Consider the following 19077-nt stretch of genomic DNA (forward strand, 5'->3'; position numbering starts at 1 on the left):
ATTGCTCTAAACTTACAAAAGCTGAGTTGGTATAATCCATCTTATAAGGTTCTGGAGTCATAAAATCAGATATTATTCATATTTAAATATGGCAAATAAAAAGTTAAATGTATGATTACAGATAAAATAGAACAACTGATTTAGGCCTCTGGACCTGTTGTTTTTACTTGTTGTTGTTGTTGTTGTTGGGGGGGGGGGGCAGCCTAATTAGGGAAGTCTAACTCTTCCTTTCTCTCTGTAGTTTGTTGAAGTTTTGAATCTAACTCAGCTTTATCATTGCAGGAAACTGGGTGCATTAATTATATGTAAATAATGCATCAGAAAATAAGCGGCTACACATAATTAGCTTTTCCGGAGTTCAATTTAGCTGCAAAAGTTGTTTTTTCATCATCTTAATATAAAGTAATTTCTTGCTTAGGTAACGCTCCGGGTACCTCTGGGTAATGAAATCATTAAAAGCAAAATTCTGCAATCTGTGCTGCTGCTGGGAAGAGCAAAACACGCTTATATGTCCGTAAATGAAACTCGCCCATTAAAAGTAATTTATTTGGTGAGTGTGTGGGAGCGGGGGGGGAGCGGGGGAGAGCAGGGGGGAGCGGGGGAGAGCAGAGGGGAGTGGGGGAACCTCGGCTCATCTCTTGTTCTGCTCAGAGCTGGTGAAGCTGCAGGGAATTAAGACCAGCCCCCAACACACACACACACACACACACACACACCGGGACGCTGCTGACCCAGCATCAGCAACACAAACACACAACTGCACATCTGCAGGGTGAGCCTCACTCTCACTTCCTTCGTCAAACAGAATGGACAAAGTGTCGACAATCAACACAATAAACTTTATTTTATTGCTATCATTCATTTCATACACCAAATAAACATGCATAGTGGTATCATTTATTTACATCAGGTAAGCAGACAGGTCTACAGTGTATAAATACATTTCACAAAAAAAGAAATGTTCCATATATCGAGGTTGTTTACTCAGCTGTCACACATCAGGAGAAATTAGCATAAGTTCCTGTTTTCTAACTGAGAAATTACTTTAATACATCATCTCCACTTCCTCTTTCACGTGTTTGAAATTATGGAGTCATTTTATAAACCATTAAAATTTGTTAACATGATGGTGGTTTCTGCTGTAGTTCTTTGGCTCCACGGTCTACGGTGACCCCTCAGGGACACTCAAAGGACAGAAAAATGAGGAGGAAGATTTAGTTTTGTGTAATTTCCAAGTTTTGAGTTAGAAGTTGAAAAACCTCCCATCATGTGTAGCACTTCTTGGTTTTAATGTCACAAATCAGAGTAAATTCAGTCTTCTGCCTGATATTTGAGACTTATTTCTGCTTCATTTTGCTCTCTGAGGAACTCCGTTGTGTTCCTGATGGAGGCACCTTCACTGGGAAAACTACCAAATAATAAGACATAAATACTGTTGTTGTCTCATGCACCTCCTTCTGCAGCCTGCAGCCTGCAGCTAGCATCTCACTGAGCTGCAGGAGTCTCCAAAGTGTCTCCAAACATCTGTAATTTGCTCCTGCAAGTCTCAGAGTCTCGCAGTCGTATCGATTTAAAAGATGTGTGCAACAAATTCTCTCTGAAAGCAGTCTGAGGTGCTGCAGCGTCCTGAATCCTCAGTTTAGTTTCTGTAAATTCTTAAAGGGTCTGATGTGCATTCAGTCTCCTGCAGTTCTGCTCTGACAGGAAACATCCAAATATCCAGCTTCAAATTTCTTCAACTTGTTGAAACATTTCAACTTTAAACAAACAGAAATCTTCCTCCTCATCTTGTTTTCTAAGTGGTCCTAATGAGCCTCAGGTTGGACTCAGTTGAGTTGATATCAGAGAACTAAAACTTGCGATAGTCTTGTACTTTTTCTCCACTGTGTAAAAGAAAGAATAAAAAAGTCACACTTGATCTTCATGCAAAGAGAACGTGAAGTGAAGGAAATCATCAGGCAGACAGAAATCCGACTAAAATAAGTTAGTGAAGCATAAATATGCTGTGACACACCAAAGAGTGGGCCTTAAAATGAAACTTATACAAATCTCTGTCTTTATGTTTGAATATGAGTCCAAGAAATAAACATGCATCTGTTGATCAGCTGGAATCTGCAAACAACCTGATATTTGTTTTATCATGACACTAATTTAAGAAAAGCTTCAGAGAAATAAGAAGAAAATGAAATTCTTTGGTTTACGTCTCACTAAAATGTGGCCCTGTTCACACGATCACAAATATTTTATTTTTCTGTCATGTTTGCTGTGTTAAAAACTGAAGGCTTTTAAATGATAGATTTATATTTTCTCAAACCTTTGAGCCAAACGGAGGATTTAAGGGAATAATCAGATACTGGAAGGATGGATGGATGTTAGCCTGGGAACACCAACAACACTTTTAATACTTTGTGTTTTATCATTCAGATGCCTGAAACTACAAGATTACCAGACGTATTAGTACTTCCACGTTGGTACGGTACTCAGCGGTATTTTGCATAGCAAACAGAAGTCTAATTATGAAACTGGCTACAGTTAACGAGCTACATTTAGCTAACTTTGTCCCGACTCCATGAACATTACGTTTCAGCAAAAAGAAGAAAAAAGATTTTAGATTATTATTACTGAGAGGAAAGGTTCAACATTAAAATAAAAACTGGAAAACACATGAATGTTGCAGGTTTTTCACCTGGGATCTCTTTGAATTTGTTCAAAAATCACATAAAATAAGATTTTCTGTGTGGGAAGTTTAGTTTCTAAGGGTTTATTAGACTTTCAGCTTCCTCGTTTAAATGAATAAAGACGTTTATAAACTGCTCAGAGTATTGTAGTTGAAGCCTTGAAGACTCAAACTATGATAGTCAGTGCTGACAAAGCAAATATTTATCTGCTTTTACTTCAAAACTGAGGAGAGGTGTTATATCTCCATCACATCATATCCTGATATTTCACCGTTTGGATACGCACGTCCTTCATTATATTTACATCCCCGCACAAAGTTTAACTATTCAAGCTCTGTTCATGTCTTACAAAAGCACAGTGAAAAACAAAGCAGATAATTACTGCATAAATGAGGTGAAGTTTACTACTACATGGTCTTTGTATTCCCATATTCTGCATATTCATGTTTTCCTCCAGCGGCTTGGTCCGAACGGACACCCGGGGTTCCACCCTCATCCTCCGAGGCCAGAGAAAGGTCCGATCAACATGCAGCGGGGGAAACATGTCGCAAATGAAGAAAACCGCTCAAGTCTGAACTCCAGTGTTGTTGTTACATGATTGGTTGATGAAGTGTTAGTTGATCTTTGCATTTATGCCACTAGATGTCTCTGTTTTAGTTTGGAGGATACGGTTCATGCATTTTAAATACATGGGTGTATTAAATTCATATTGTACAGTTTGTTTCACATGGTCCTAAAATCAGATCTGTTTCCAGAAAACAACTGAAGAGGTCAAAGGCCACCACATTTATAATTATAATAAAATAAGATGCAGGCAAAGAGGAACTGCTCAGTGAAGAAGAAGAAGAAAATCAGCTCACAGAGCATCACAGAGAAAAGATTTCAACTTGTTTATCGTTATTAACACACATTCTGTCTGTTTAACCTCTCATCTGCCTGTTGGCTCTGCACACAACAACAGAAGATAAACTGAACTTAACTTTCACTGATCACAGCTGGGAAAAGTGTGAAAAAGCCCTGAACCACAGCTCCATCTTGAATTTAAGGTGCGTCAGCTCCTCTCAGGGGCACTTTAATCAGAATAAAATCAGTCCCTAAATACACGTGAGAATATATTGCAACTGAAAATGAAGCTGGTCTTTCTGAAAAGTAACCTTATGAGACTTTGTCACTCGTGAATCCAAACGTAGAAATTGTACAAACCCCTTTCAGAACACGGCCAGTGAACGCTTCCTGTACAAACATACAGTAAAATACTCTGCAGGACACGTGCTGCACTGAAGCTAACACTACAAGTACAGATAATACGTCCAGTAGAGCAGGTTGACCATGACAAACGAGAGGGGGAAGGCAACTCTGGAGTAGTTGTCTATGTGGTGGGGGTTCTCCACATGACAGCAGCTTATAAAACTCAGAATTTTACGGATGGTGGCCAGAGTGACGAGGCACCAGTTGGTGGATTCTGGAGGAGACGCCTCGGGTTTGGGCTCGCTGCTGGAGGGGCTGGAGGGGCTGACGGTGAGTTCTGTGGAGGCAGGAGCGGGGGGCGGGGTGACTGCGGGCTCTTTGCGTCTCTTGGCTCTGTGGGAGTGCCTGGAAATGGTGGTGACGATACCGTTCATTTCGTCCTCCATCTCTTGCATTTGGTGGCCATACTGCAGGAAGGAAAGCCAAGAAAAGGAGAAATTATTTAATGAAGGTGAAATCTAACACAGTTAGAAAGGTGAGCTTACCTAAAACTACAGGAGGACATGATGATGATGATGATGATGATGATGATGATGATGATGATGACAAAGACAGCAACCACCATGAAGAACACAATGACTGGGACCACAACAACATTAATGACAACTAGAAGAATCATCATTTTGTTTGCTGGATCAGATCTAAACGACTGCTGGACTTTCCTGAAGAAGCTGAAACTGAGTTGGTAACGTTAATAGAAGCAGAACAGCAGCTAAAAGCTAAAAGTAGCATAAGATAAATAAATTTACTTGAGAGAACAATGAAACTGAAGAGATTGAAATGTATTTGTAAATTAAGTGAAATATTCTGAAAAGTATAAAAGTTACAGAAACCAAAAGTCATAGCAGTTATCTCCAGACTGAGCTGAATATTTTAATATATGAACGACTAAAATATCACAGAGCAAACAAACATCAGTGTGAATGCTGACTCAGCCTTCAAACAACAAGGATAAACACAGATGTGGTGAAATAAATGTAGATCAAATAAACATCTAATAATAAACACAGATGTGGTGGAATAATGTGGAATAAAGGAGCACGTCTCTCACCATGAACATGTGAGCGTCCGGGTGGGTCAGCGTGCAGAAGTGGGCCACAGCGTACTCGATGAGGGCTCCGAAGATGAAGCTGAAGCAGATCCCCAGGTAGACATCGATGGCCTTGATGAAACAGTTGGCGTTGGGCAGAGACGTGCGTGCTCCCATCATGAGGGTGGTCATGGTCAGCACGGTGGTCACTCCTGGAGGACAGAAACACGGAGGTTTTCAGGGGGCAGCAGCCAGGAAACATCTAAAAACAAACTTCTCCTCTTTGAAACAATCATTTCAAATAAAGACGAAAACTCTTAAAGTCACCTTTAATTCATGCTGTTCTTCTGATTCAAACACTTGATCTTTTCTTTATTTACGTTTGGTTGAAGTGATTGATTTAATTATGAATTTTGCATCACATCAAAGATTTATTGCAGAGAATTAGAGGTGATCTGTCCAAATTAAAACAGCCTGACTGTGTTAAATTTGAACACCATCAGAGATGTTCGGTGTGTAAATGTGTGTTTGAAAAGTGTTCAAAGTTTCAGTAAGTTAGTGTTCCATTTTTAATAGCCTCTGAGGCCAGGATGTTATTTTCTTACAATAGACTAAAACATTTTCTGATGTTTTTCTTCTTTTATATGTATTGCAATATTTACTGGCATCATTTTAAAGAAAGTAAGATGTTTGTGAAAGTCTAATAAATGACTTCAGATGGGGTTAACTGGCAGGTTTTCAGGCTGATGCTCACCTATACAGATGCGAGCTGGAACAGAGGATAGGGAAATCCAGAAGGAAACCCACGAGAGGACCACAAGCAGGCTGGAGGGGACATAAGTCTCCAGGATGAAGTACAGAATGCTCCTCTTCAGCTCAAAGTGGAAAACCAGCCTCGGGTAAAGGCCTTCAGGAGGAGACAGAAATCCACCAGAAGAACCAGAGTAAAAAAAATAAACGAAAAAGTTTCGCAATGTTCAGAAGGAAAGAACTTCTATTTTAAGATATGTTCATTTAGTCTGAAACCACTACAAAATGTCTGAATTGTTCCTTTAAATGAAAGCGTGGCCGTGGCAGTCGTTACCAGTTTCATAGACAGCCTCGGAGACGGACGTGTAGTGGTCCTCCACGGTGTACTGAGCCAGCTGCAGAGTGTCCAAACCACTGACCGACTCGTTCCCGCGGGTCCAGTAGAACATGACGTCGTTGATGTTGTAGCCCCCTGCAAAGGAAACGACAGGAGCACCACCCGTCAGGTTCCAGGATCAGTCATGGATTTAATAACTGTTGGTGCAGAGCTGCAGATCAGTTGTTTAAATTTTCACCTGCAGATGATCAGTGTTTGACTTAATTTGACTTTATTCTTTATTATTTTATGTTCAATTTCCTTTTATTTACCTTCTTTTCTCTCTTATATCACATTAGAGGCATCATTAATATTAATAATAGTTTTCATTAGTGTTGATTAGGACATAAAGACCGGCTTGATTCAGTTCAGGGTCTCGAGGGAGACGTTAATATGATGAGCTCACGGGTACAAAACAGCAGCTGCTGTGCAAAATGTCAACCTCAGGTACTTTGTGGGGTTTGATTTAGGAGAAATACGAACTGCTCATCACCCAGTGGAAAAAAACAACCACTCACAAACAGGCCTAAGTTTAAAACTGCAAAAGACTTTCCTAAAACCGGACTCAGTTAAACTACAAATAGCAGCAGATGTGTTTAATCCTCTCTTAGTAACACAGCAGTGAGCAGCAAAATGTATTTTCCACATTATTGAGGATAAAACTCAAGCTAAATTCTTTTTTTCCTTGAAGCACGCCATCAGTGTTTGTTGCTGTTTACAGCGGCGCTGCTGCAGTTCCTCTCCTGAACTGTAGGTGGCCCTAAAGGCAAAACAATACTAAACTAAACAGCAGGAAGTGTAGACAGAAAGAAGCTGTCTGCTGTAAGAAATGAAGAGAGGGAATCTGGTTTTCACACACTTTAACTTTTCTGTTGTTATTTACAGCAGAGGCTTGTGTTTAGGGGATTTATCGATTTATTAAAGCGACGCAGATAGATTTAATCCCAAAACTGCATCGTTTCACAGACACTCTACCAACGCAGGCACATCGTGCACATCGTGCACATCATGCATGTCCATGAATCAAGATGGCTCCAGAATACTGTAATCTTGGTGACCGTCAGATGTTGTGGGGGATTTGTTTTGTTGTGGGATGAATTAAAACACAGAACATCCAAGTGCAGGCAGGGGATGCTCATCACTGCCAGTTGTTTTGATTTTTTATTTTTGGATTACAGAGAAATGACGTTGGTGTTTCCTCGACTAAACCCTGCAGTGGCAATAAAAGGAGCAGCAGGGAATAGTAATTGCTAACAGCTATTCTGTGCACAGAGCGAGATGTTCGGGACTGCAGCTCGTAGTGGGTGGTAAATTTCTCATAATGCTAAAAATCTAAGAGACGTTTGAGAATAAACAAGGGAATGTAAAACAAGAAAAAACAACTGCTTAAGACCTCATGTTCTTCTTTAACAGGAGCTGCATAATGTCTGCATGGTTCAACACTTTTCTACATTTCTGCATGTAGCTCTGTAGGAAAACAATAAACCTGGTTTTAGAATATAAAGCCAAGTTCTCTGAAATGATTCACTGCAACACAGGGTGACAGAAATCTAAAAGGAACAGTAAATGCATTTCTGCTGCTCATTCAATTAATCACAAAGGGTAAGAGAAGAAGAGAAGAAGTCTCGGGAGGTAAAGAGCATGACTTTTGCCTCGTACCAGAACAGATTCTTTATGAATATTGAACCAGACCCTGGAGAACAAAGTTAACCCAAATACTACTCGGAAAAAGAAGATATGAAAATGTAATAAATTCAAAGAAGGCAGGGTTAAGTTTGGTTCTGTGGGTTTCAAAAGGCTTCAGGATCATTAGAACCAGTGAAGCTACGCAGAATATTCCAGATAAAAAAGTTCAACTGGAGAAAAACTTACTTATATAGAAAGAATATCAAATAAAAAGTGCTACAGGCATAAATATTCTAGTCTTCCAGAGACATGAGACAGGGACGGAGGTCTTCCTTCCAGCAGGACAATGAGCCTAAAGCCTCTGCTGAAGAACCAGTTAAAGGTCCTGGAATGGTCCAGTCAAAGCCCAGACCTCAGTCCAGCTGAGAACCTCTGGTTGTTGGACACAAGCAGCACCGTCCAACCTGAAGGAGCTGCAGACGTTTGGACATGAAGAACGGACAGAAGGTCCAGGTTAGACGGACCTGAAGAGACCTGATGGACCAGGACCATGGAGACGGACCTGAAGAGACCTGATGGACCTGAAGAGACCTGATGGACCAGGACCACAGAGACAGACCTGAAGAAACCTGATGGACCAGGACCGTGGAGACGGACCTGAAGAGACCTGATCCTGGATCTGCTGCAGGAGGTGGAGCTAGAACCGCTTAACTTTGGCGGATGAAGTTTTTGGTATCTCCGGGCTTCTTTTTGTCAGATTTCTTTTTGTTAGTTGTTGTGTAAATTAATTCCAGGTTAAAGGCAGTAAAATAAAAGGGGTGGTTTGTTTGCTGTAGTGGGTAACATATTATTGTGTAGAAAGTATTGCAGTGATTAATGAGGTCTGATTAATGAGCTGCATTTTCCTGGAATATCTGCAGAGGGAGTTAGAGAATAAGAAGTCTGTAATCTTTAATCCACTTCTCTCTCTGTTTAAACCCACAGGAAGTCATGGATAAATGGCCAGAGTCATTATAGTGGGAGAAAATGACTTTAAAGGATATAAAATACTATTAAATTAAAGTTGAACTGATTGTTGACATGACTATCGATCTGCTGGTGTAGATTCTCAGTCCTCCAGGACATGGGAAACACAAAAAAATGGGTAAAAACAAAACAACAGGACTTCTATTTGTAGCTGAAAAAAGAAGTCCAGTTGATTTTATTAACCTTTATTTGGACCAATGAGAGACACAGATGGATGAATTTACTGTAGTAAAGAGTTAAATTCAACCCCTTTGTGTAAATGTGCAAATCAGACATCAGATATTCAATTAAAGCAAGAAAACAAAACAAAAATGCTTTCTTCTGAATCGTTTCGCTGCCAGGACTTCCTAAATATTTTACTGTGATCTGAATTTCAACCCACACACACACACACACACACACACACACACACTCCCACAGCGACAGTCTCCCTCCTCTGCAGGAGATCCAGTTTTTGGCACAGCATTAAAAGAAATAAATCCCTGAATATACATTTTCATAAAGAGACACGTGACAGAGGGGCGAGTGGAGATGGAGATCGATGGCGAGCAGGAAGCCAACGAGAGGACAGAGGAAGACGTGGAAACAGAAACAATAAAAGGTGTAAAGAAAGACAAGCAGGACAAACACAGAAAAACTGCTCATATTTAGTTTGGACTTATTGAAGAAAAACAGAATCCATCATCGTCTACTTGGATTCAACCTTCAGGTGTCTTTGTGTCACTGAAGTGCGGCTGCAGCTGAAGCTGAGAGTTTTATTCCTGGCAGGGATCAGGGATCATCCCGAGCTTCGCCTGCAGGAAGCTGCGAAATAAAGATGGAGGAGAGAGGAGGCTTCTTTCCTTCTATCATCTCTTCCACTGTTGAAAACAGCATCTTTTAATTTCATCTTAATTATTCGCTGTAAGTCAGAACTCTCTGCCATCTGATTTTATATGTGAACGTGTTCTCATTTCCTAAAAACTTCATTTTAAACTCCGAACAACTTCAAAAGTTATGAGTCTGTCTGAGTTTGAATTAAGATATCAAAGACATCACTTCAAAACATAAAACATAAACCAGCATAAATGCAAAATAAATGACCTGAATCTGCTGGTATTTATGGACAGGTCAGTGTCACCTCACAATAATAATAATTATTATATTATTATATAATAATAATTCTTCTCATTATTATCCTGAAGGATGTGAGTGAGCCTGATGCTCAGAGGTTTGTCTCTGAGGGAAAAAGACACAAATGCTGTTTTACAGTTTGTGGTTTTCATGATGTCTCTGGAAGAACAATTTATTTATTTTTCTGTTAGTTTTGAAAAACTATCCTTTTTAAATGAAAAACATTAATTAGTTTTGCAAATATCTCTGTGCAAGAAAGTGAAATGTGTAAAAATTTAAGAGTAAATGTTAAAAAGTTTTACAAAAGAAACTGAAAGAAACGATTAGGTTGACAAAGAGTTAAAAGCTTGAAGGTCTTCTCCACTTATTTAAGCAACACAAGCAAAATTATCTTGTTAAATTAAATTTCATCTTTACTGCCATTAAAGGACGAAGAACAAAGTATTTAAAGTTTAAAGTTTTGTCTCGTTCATCATAAACGAGCCTCTCAGACTGATAACATCTCAGGAGGACTTCATTTAACTCAGTCAATAAAACAAAACAACACGGATTAAATTGTCTTTTTTATCGTTTTGTTTTGGAGATGCTTTAAAGTAAGGAGTATCTTAAATACCACATCACTCCTGTTTTCATCCTCCAGTAAACGGACTGATCGGGTTGTGTGTGAAAACGATGTCCCACGCTCCCTGAGCCACTTTCAGGTTTGAGTCTGATGAATCCTGTCACTGTAATCTTGGAATATGTGCGTGCCTTAGTCATGGAAGATGTGATGACAAGTCGAGGTCACACCGTCCTTTCACTCAAACTGTCTGTCTGCTTGTTTTTTAGGCTTCGGCTGGTCCTTTAATCAGCTGCAGTGAAATATCAACCATCCAGGTCCATTCAGTAATAAAGACACAAACACACTAACACTAATGTAGGAAAGTGAACACATTCAGTCCTGCCTCTCCTTCAAGCAGCTAATCTTAGGTTTCTGTAACGAAGTGTCCTTACAGCTCTCCAGCTGCAGCGTGCAGGTCTGCTTGTCCATGGGATACTTGGTCAGATCCATGTTGCACGCTACAGTCGTGGTGATCCTGCAGAAGAGACACGAGGACAATCAGAGGACAGTTTAATAAAACAACTGGTCTCAAAATCAAGACGTGACAAACAGAAAACGGTTTGATCCGAGTCTACCTCGAGCTTTCTGTCAGCCGGGCTTCTCAAATAACTGGAATAAAACTTAAACGTCAGATTTCATATTTATTTAATGTTTTACTGCAACAATTTTGAAATGGACACCTTGGAGGTATAAAAGTGAATCCCTAGCATCACCTCAGCACTTTGTGGTTTATTCCCTCCTGGCACGGCAGTGAAACATTTAGCACAGCTGTCCTTTTCCTCCTGCGCCTCGGGTTTCTCACTTCGCTCCGTCCCTTTTCACAGCTTCCCTCCCCTGAGGTTGCCTCCCCTGGCTGTCTTTTTTTAACTATTCTCCCTCTCTGACTGTGGAGCCTGATTCTGCTGCACATATCTGCTGCCAGAGGAACGTGCACACAGCGAGCAGCTCCCCAGTTATGAAGGGAGAAACGCACAAACACACGTTCACAGCGATGACTCATAAAATGCAGTTGTTGTTTTTTTCTCTGATCAGATGCATTGTTTCTAAAACCTGAAAAAAAGGATGTTTTTGTTTTGGCTCCTCCCTTCTTCATGGCTCGCCACAGCAAGCGAACGTCTCACCACAGATGGAAACCAATCCTGACCCAACCTGGGATCAAACCTGCAGCTTCAGGACGAGAACGCTGAGGCATCGTGCACCGAGCTGCTGCAGCCACGACAAGAGGAACAACTTAGAAACACAAGAGGAGCCATGTCTGCTGCTGCTGCTCTTCCCAGCAACACATTTACCTCCAGGGCCAGAAGAAACCAAAATATTCAGCCTAATTTGCATATGACAGAGAGCCACACACATCCACCATCATCTCTTGTTTCTCATGATGTGGAGCTGGAGAGATGTTTTCCTGTGTAATTAACGTTATAATGCAGAGGGACTGGATGTTGTAGATATCCGATATATCAAGCACTTTTCCTGGTGTTTTATTTAAAATGATGTCTGCATGTAATTCACAGGAGTTTAGATTTTCCCAGGCACCTAAAATGCATCACATTATTACTCCTCACCTCCCAGAACATTTTAACTTTTTTAACTGAAATTTGTTTAGTAAATAAAGTATAAAAGTTACAGAAACCAAAAGCCACAGCACTCATCTCTTCAAGGAGCCAAATGTTTGGATATATGAAAGTCTGTAAAACACCAGTGTGAACGATGACTCAGCTGTTATCTCAGATTCAACCCGACCCTCAGCCTGTTCCTTCTACACTTCCTGCCTACTTTCATTCCCTGATGGAGCAGAAAGAACTGATCCCACCTCAGGGCGTAAAGGACGGTCCCGTTGGGGAAGATCCGGATCAGTCTGTTCTCCACCGTGATGTCGTGGAGGAAGGATTTCTTGGAGTCGACGATGAATGTGTCGGGAACCCAGAGGAGTTCCACCAGGCGCCCGTCAAGACTCAGACTCTTGTTGCCCTCGAACACCAAGCGCTCGTCCGTCCAGCGCTGGCGGAGAAATATGGTGGCAGTGTAGTCCTGCAGAAATGGGGCAAAGAGTTTACAGTGACGGAAGCAGATCCCTGTTTTCTTAAAACAACTTTAATCACAAAACCTTCAAACCCTTCCTCTAAGTGTCCATCAGTTTATAAAACTTTGTTATTCTGGTAGAAACATGAAAAATCTGCCTGAAATTCCCACTTGTAAAAACAGAACTTTATTCCCAGCTGTGTAATGCAGAGCTGACATCAGTCTGAAGGTTTATAGAATAATGTTTAGTCAGCAGCGAAGCTTTTGTGGAGCCAGAAATGAGCACAAATGTTTACAGAACCACAGAAATATGAAACAGTTTATGTTCAATCACCTCCTCGTAACTGTCATAGTTTATAAGTTAAACATTAAATGATTTCATCTAATGAACAGTTGCTCTGCAGCAAAGGATGTTTCAGGTTTTTGGTGCAAAATAAGATTTTTAAAAGAGGAATAAGTTTGGTAACCACGGGGAGTAGCAGCTGAGCAGCTTCTGAAGCTTAAAACAGACTTTATGTGTGGAAGTCTTCTGAAAGTCTGCATTATTAGGTGGAAAAAGCTGAAGTTCCCTGGCTGCTGATCAGAAAGTGTGCAGAGGCACGTGTTTCTGCACACATGGGGGAGTAAACGAAGCAGGAAGTAGGAGACACACGGGGAGGCAGAGATTACTCATTCTGGTAAAAAAAAAACCATCAAGGCAACAAAATGTTTTCACGCAGCAAGAAGATGTTTGCCTTCAGCTTCCTCAGGGGAACATTTTATGCTCCCTTTTGCTCAGGGTGTAATATGTTGTAACATTTCCAGCCCTTCATTTGCAGATGGAGCCCAAATCTACATCAGATCGTCCCGGCATGACTGAGTCTCCGGTTCTTAATTACATGAGCTGATCCAACCAGGTCCTGACTGGACCACAACCTGCCAACGCTGAAGAAACAACAAAAACATCTTGGAATTTCAAAATAAAAGTACAAAATCAACCTTTAACCGCACAGAAAACAAAAACTGGATTCAAACATTTGTTTTCTGACAAGATTTGAAACTAACTTAACTAAAACATCTGGTTTAACGGGGTTTCCTCCAGGCAATGACTTGTCTTATTATCTTAGAATAAATAAATAAAATAAAGAAGTGTTTTTTTCAATAATGACATATTTTCTTGAAATAACAAAATAAATACCTTTAAGAGTCTGACACTAAATAAATAAATAACATCAGTTATTAATCTTGTCTGGAGATGATGGAGCTAACAGGTTCACAGCCTGCAAATATATTTATTATTTAATCCGGGAAAGAAAAACAATAAATATTTTTCTTGCTGACTTTAGTTTCATGTCAGAGCAGAATGTGGCATAAAGGACCAAAAACAAGTCAAACATTATTCCTAACAAACTAAATGAATAAAGTACTCATCGTACCATGTTGATCTCTGAGATGGTGTCAATGCTGGCGATATCCAGACTCATCCCCACGGTCACAGGACCATCTGGAGACCAAACCAAACATTTCATTTAACACAAAATACAAAGTATAGATCTCAGTTTAAACCTGGGGAATTCTTTAAGGAAAGAATGATTAAAAACACCCAGGTTCACATCTTTCAACAGGTTTTTCTTTCTGTTGCCAGAGACTTTTTTAACCTCTCTAATAATTTCTGTTCTCATTATTTTTGAACAAAGCTTTCAGTTTTCAGTGGAAGCAGATCCAGTTCAATCCACTGGTTTCATTTTCACTAATTGTCATTTTTCATTCCACAGCCTCAGATTGTAATGAATTAGACTTTATGTAACTGAACCCAAATATGAATCTGCTTTAACTGAAGTGGTTTGCACATAATTTAATAAAAACTGAACCTGTTGTTGTCTTTATGTGGCGGCCTGAGATAATTGTTGTCAATCAGTGATAAATAATTGAGTTAATTGGATTTCCCTCTAACCTTTCAGCCTCTGTGTGGCTGAGACAGATGTGTACAGATGTGTGGATTTTCATCACATTTACACACACTTTTCTCTTTTCCTCACCAAACTGAAGACAAATCTAAAATTCTTCAGAAAGTGTGCTGACCAATAACTGGGTTAGTAATGTCGCCCCCTGCTGGTCACTGTGGGCCATGCTATCCTTCACCTGTTGCCATGGTAACTGAGTTCCTTACAGAGATCAACAGTTTAAGGTGAGGTTAGCAGAGGAACTGTAAATCTGTGAGGACTTATATGTACGCTGATGTTTGTTCAAGTACCTAAATGTGATTTATTTGTCTTTATTTGCAGCAGCGATGCTAATCGTTAGCTGTGACTTGGATTTACCATAAACATTAGTGCTAAGCTAGCATGCATGGTGCTAACCTTCAGAACAGTTACTGTTAATAAATATTTAGGTGCTGTTTTGTCCAAAGAGACGTTTAAAAACTTCTGTTATGATTTTTGTTTTTTGGTGTGTTAGGTCACGATTATCAGTGGCCCCAAATGTAAAAACTCTCTGTGAATCTTCACCAACCAGGAAGTGTGGTGATCATGCTGAGTAGGACTGGAAGGGTTTGACAGAGATGGCAGTGAAGGATTTCCTGGGAATAACAGAAAGTTCTGCTTCTGAAAGCAGAAACTGAGTCCTAACCAAAGATAAACGAGCTGCAGCTCTGATCAGCCCAGAACAAATCGGACTAAATGTTTATGATTTATATTTGCAGTTAGGTTATTTCTGAATATGCATTTATTGGTTATTTTAGCTTCACCTGAAGTAAAAACTGTAAACAATTAGAAGAATTGTTTCTTTTGAATGTGTGAAAAACTCAGAGGAGATAAATGGGTGAAATAAACCCTTCGTTATCTGTCAGACACACACGCCCCCTGAGTGTTCTGTCCATTACATGTCTGTCTGTCTGTCCTCCTGTCTGTCCTCCTGTCTGTCTGCGTGTCTTCCTTACTGTCAAAGAAAGGCCTGAGGTACTTGTTGTATCCTTTCATCAGCCTCTGGATGGTGGGAGGTAGAATCTCTCCTTCCTTCACTTCTGCGTTGAGCAGCGAGCTCTCTAACAACCTGAGAACAAAGACAGATGGAGAGCAGCTGAAATAAAAAACACTTTTTGTTTCTCCTCCCTTCGCCGGGCGGATTCCTCTGCAGGGAGTCGACTGCAGGCCTGCTGGTTCAAAAACAGCAAGAAAAGTCTTGAAATAAAAGATTAACCAAAAAATGATTTTATAGCATCATAAGGCCCGGGTCCAGATTTATTTTACCATCTATCCTTTTTAAATAATTCAGTTCTGTCACGTGTCTGAGTCCTTAAAGACACATTAAAGTGTAGGCAGATAATTAGATTCCAGCGGCAGGAGGGGAAAGAGCATCCAGCGTGCCGTCCCTGGTGGAGTGTGTGTTTGTGTGTGTTTGTGCATCAATCAGGCTGTAAATACTGAGCTGCTCTGCAGAGAGGAAGCCTCCAGGCACGTGCCATGATGTAAGAGAAGCTGAAGCAAGACAGATTAGACCGAGTGCTCAGGCTGAAAACATCCGTCTCCATTCACTGGCCTCACTTGTCCTGTTAGAGTAACGGCTGGGAGAAGAAGAGAGGAGGGCGTTTATATCCTGCTAACATTAACACCTTCTGTGTAATCTATCACAAATTATTTGGTGAAACTACTGTAACCAAAGTCATTGAATCAGTTCAACATCCTGTCCCAGAATAATTCAACTGTTTTCTAGAAATCCTGTTGCTGAACGAAAAACAACATTTTCAGTTCTGACCCAGAGGAGGAGGAGATGTTCTTCACTCTTCGTACTGACTGTGATGTAACCTGCAGGGTAAATCTGTAATTTACAGTTTTATTTTACAGATTGTTCCTGTGTTTTTAAAGTTTAAATATTTTGGGAAATCATTTCTATTAAAAGATGCTTTCTATGCATTTTTTATGTGTTTTTCCAAAGCTGAACGAGTGGTGACTCAAAACTCATGATGTAAACAGAAAACTAAGAATTTCTCCAAACTCACAGCTGATAATTATTAGACAGAACATCACTGGGAAAATGAGCAGACTTCCCCTTTAATACTGAATGCCTTGAATGTCACCTTCTCTGTAAAGCTGATAACGACTCGTGGTTGTTGGGGAAATAACTCATTAAGTGACTTCTGAGCCAGACGGCATCTACCAGGAAGGATAAACAGAGAAGAGCAATATTTCCGTGTGTCGAATCCGCTCAGCCAGCAGGGCGCCTCACACTGTTGCTACGCTGCAGAGACACTCGCAGCCTGTTGTTTCTGCTGCAGAAACCACGTTAGAGACGGTACCGACTGCATTCTGCCTCAGGCAACTCCACTTATCAGTCTGGGACACCTTGTGACCTCAGTTACCTACACAAATGATTACATTCCCGGATGGAAGTGTGTGTGTTGCTTCAAGCATGTAATCAGCCCAGACTAACAGAGATGATGATAGCTGCTCGCCTCAGACAGTGGGAAGTGATGTGGAAGCTATTACAAACAGAAAATTGTCCTAAATGTGGGGGCCATATAGTGAAATAGATCGATAGTAAATGAATATTTCTGACAATGTAGTGCAGGTTTTATTTGTGTCTCCTTCCTCCATCCATGTGAGTAAATCCCCTGATTCCGACTCCAGGCTGTCAGAAGGAGACCTGACAAACAGTTGCTACCCACTGAGCCCTGACAGTCCTGAAAAACACAGAAACAAAGAGAGCAAGGAGCATCTTCAGCATGCTGCAGGAATGACAATGGCTACCAGGACTGTGTGTATTTATTAATTTCCCTGGTCATGATGACAGAACCACTCCCTGCTCCCAGGAACAGCCATAAATATTAATCATACTTCTTCTCCTCCCAGATAAAACTATGGGATGTGGAGTGCATGACAGACAGACCCCCCATGCTGCCTATCAGACACACACTCAGAGGGCAGGTAGAGTGTGTGTCACCTGAGGAAGAGTGTAATAAAACTTATTCCAGACTCTGTGTAACGTGTTACACCTCCTACAGCTCAGGAGCAGCTTCTCATTGGCTGACAGCCACTGGCATCCTGGTGTTTCCTGAGAGAAATATTACAGAATCCACATCTGCAGAAGAATCAGGAACTGGAAATGTGATGGATGGGCAGCCAGTGCATGCTGGGATATATTTGAGCTTCAACACAAACGATATTTGAGAAATGGACCCATCGATGTTATGACAGCTTTGATTTGGTGTTTTAGAACCAGTTCCCAGCTACAGTCACGACACAAAAAAGAACCTGTTTGTTGTTGGAGTTGAGCTCCTCCGGGTCACCAGCAGGTTTCTGAGGCTTGATCTGCTCTGACTCGAGTAAAGGCAGTGATAATAACAGACACATCACCCCATATCTGAACTTCATGGCTGCACCATGAGCTGAAGAAACAGCCACAAACAGGATGTAGCAATGACAATAAGAATAAATAAGAATTAAATAAAATGAGTAAGGAACAATACATTCAGACTAATTCAGGTTTTTATTATTATTATTATTTGTAGTTCTTGGTCATCAGTGGTTGGTCACCAGTCAGCTGATTTCATCTTTGATTTTAATGATTACTTGAATAAGTATTTTTGTTTAAAGACCATCTTTTTCTGGGGTCTTTAGTTGGTAATGCTGAGGAGATTTCTACAGTGAAACAGAGAACTTCTCATGGTGGTAAAATGATGCAAAGTCGTCCCATCTGCAAACGTAGGTGACCTGAACCACCACAGCGCTACAGTCTAACACTGTTATAGGTTCTGCTGGTGTGTTTGGATGCAGATGTGTGTGTGCAGAGAAATGTCTTCAGACAGAGGAGTACAGCAGTGACAGGGCAGCTTGGAACGACGAACTCAAGCCCTGTGGCAGAATTTGCCTTTTCAGATTCAATTTCATGACAGAGCCTCCCCACAGATCAGCACAGCTATCCAGTTTCTCTCCTTCCCAGTCTGCAACACATCCAGGGTCCGGGCAGGCCGTGCACATTTCCAAACAGATTAATTCAGCTGAGCATTACCCCTGCAGAGAGCTGAGTAACTCTCTGAGCAGACCCTTTTATCCCTCTTCATCCAGCACACTTTTCTGCTGCTCAGCAGTGTGTTTGTCTCAGACCCACTTCTCCCTTTTTATATTTTTATATTTCATTGATTCGTGTCATTCTGGCTTCCTAGCCTCCTTTAGTTTGTCCCCAATGAGTTGCCAAAATCTCTGAGGCTATCAGCTTGCTTTAATGCTGGATCTTCACAAAGGAAGGAAAACACATGGGTTTCTGTGAAGGGACTGGATATTTCTTTTCAGGAACAGAGTAACTGAGCTGGGACTTATTAAGATGTGGGAACACATTCTTCCAAATGTTATTTATAATGTTTCTCCTCTCTTTGTGTGTGCATGGTTTACTTCACACATTACCTCAATCTGGCAACAGAGACGTCCCCAAACACATCTTCATGGAATGGGTCGAGTTCTGTTCAGTTACATAAACTTCCTTAACAAGGCAAACGGACGATGCTACTGGTTACTGGTAAATGTCTTTATTAAGACTAGGTTTTACCAGTCCTATTTTAGTTCCATCCATCCGTGGTCAGACCGAAGGAGCAGAAAGGTCCAGCAGGGAGCCCCGGGCCCCGGGGTCTCCTCCGGTT

The 19077-nt window shown here is 40.8% G+C and overlaps 1 protein-coding gene across 1 annotated transcript in view; it reads right to left on the minus strand.

Annotated features, from left to right (window-relative positions):
• Nucleotides 1-820: 820 nt before the first annotated feature.
• The window catches only part of LOC108246566 (gamma-aminobutyric acid receptor subunit pi), a 51130-nt gene continuing 32873 nt past the window's right edge, over nt 821-19077 (minus strand). The window contains exons 3-10 of the mRNA XM_017434186.3: nt 15385-15497; nt 13883-13950; nt 12259-12476; nt 10841-10923; nt 6041-6178; nt 5711-5863; nt 4978-5168; nt 821-4333 (exon numbers count right to left, since the gene is read on the minus strand). Coding sequence (XP_017289675.1) covers nt 3968-4333; nt 4978-5168; nt 5711-5863; nt 6041-6178; nt 10841-10923; nt 12259-12476; nt 13883-13950; nt 15385-15497 — 1330 coding nt within the window. The 3' untranslated portion in view covers nt 821-3967. The remainder of the gene's footprint in view (nt 4334-4977; nt 5169-5710; nt 5864-6040; nt 6179-10840; nt 10924-12258; nt 12477-13882; nt 13951-15384; nt 15498-19077) is intronic.

The sequence above is a fragment of the Kryptolebias marmoratus genome, linkage group LG22, assembly GCF_001649575.2.
Source record: "Kryptolebias marmoratus isolate JLee-2015 linkage group LG22, ASM164957v2, whole genome shotgun sequence".
Classification (NCBI taxonomy): Eukaryota; Metazoa; Chordata; class Actinopteri; order Cyprinodontiformes; family Rivulidae; genus Kryptolebias; species Kryptolebias marmoratus.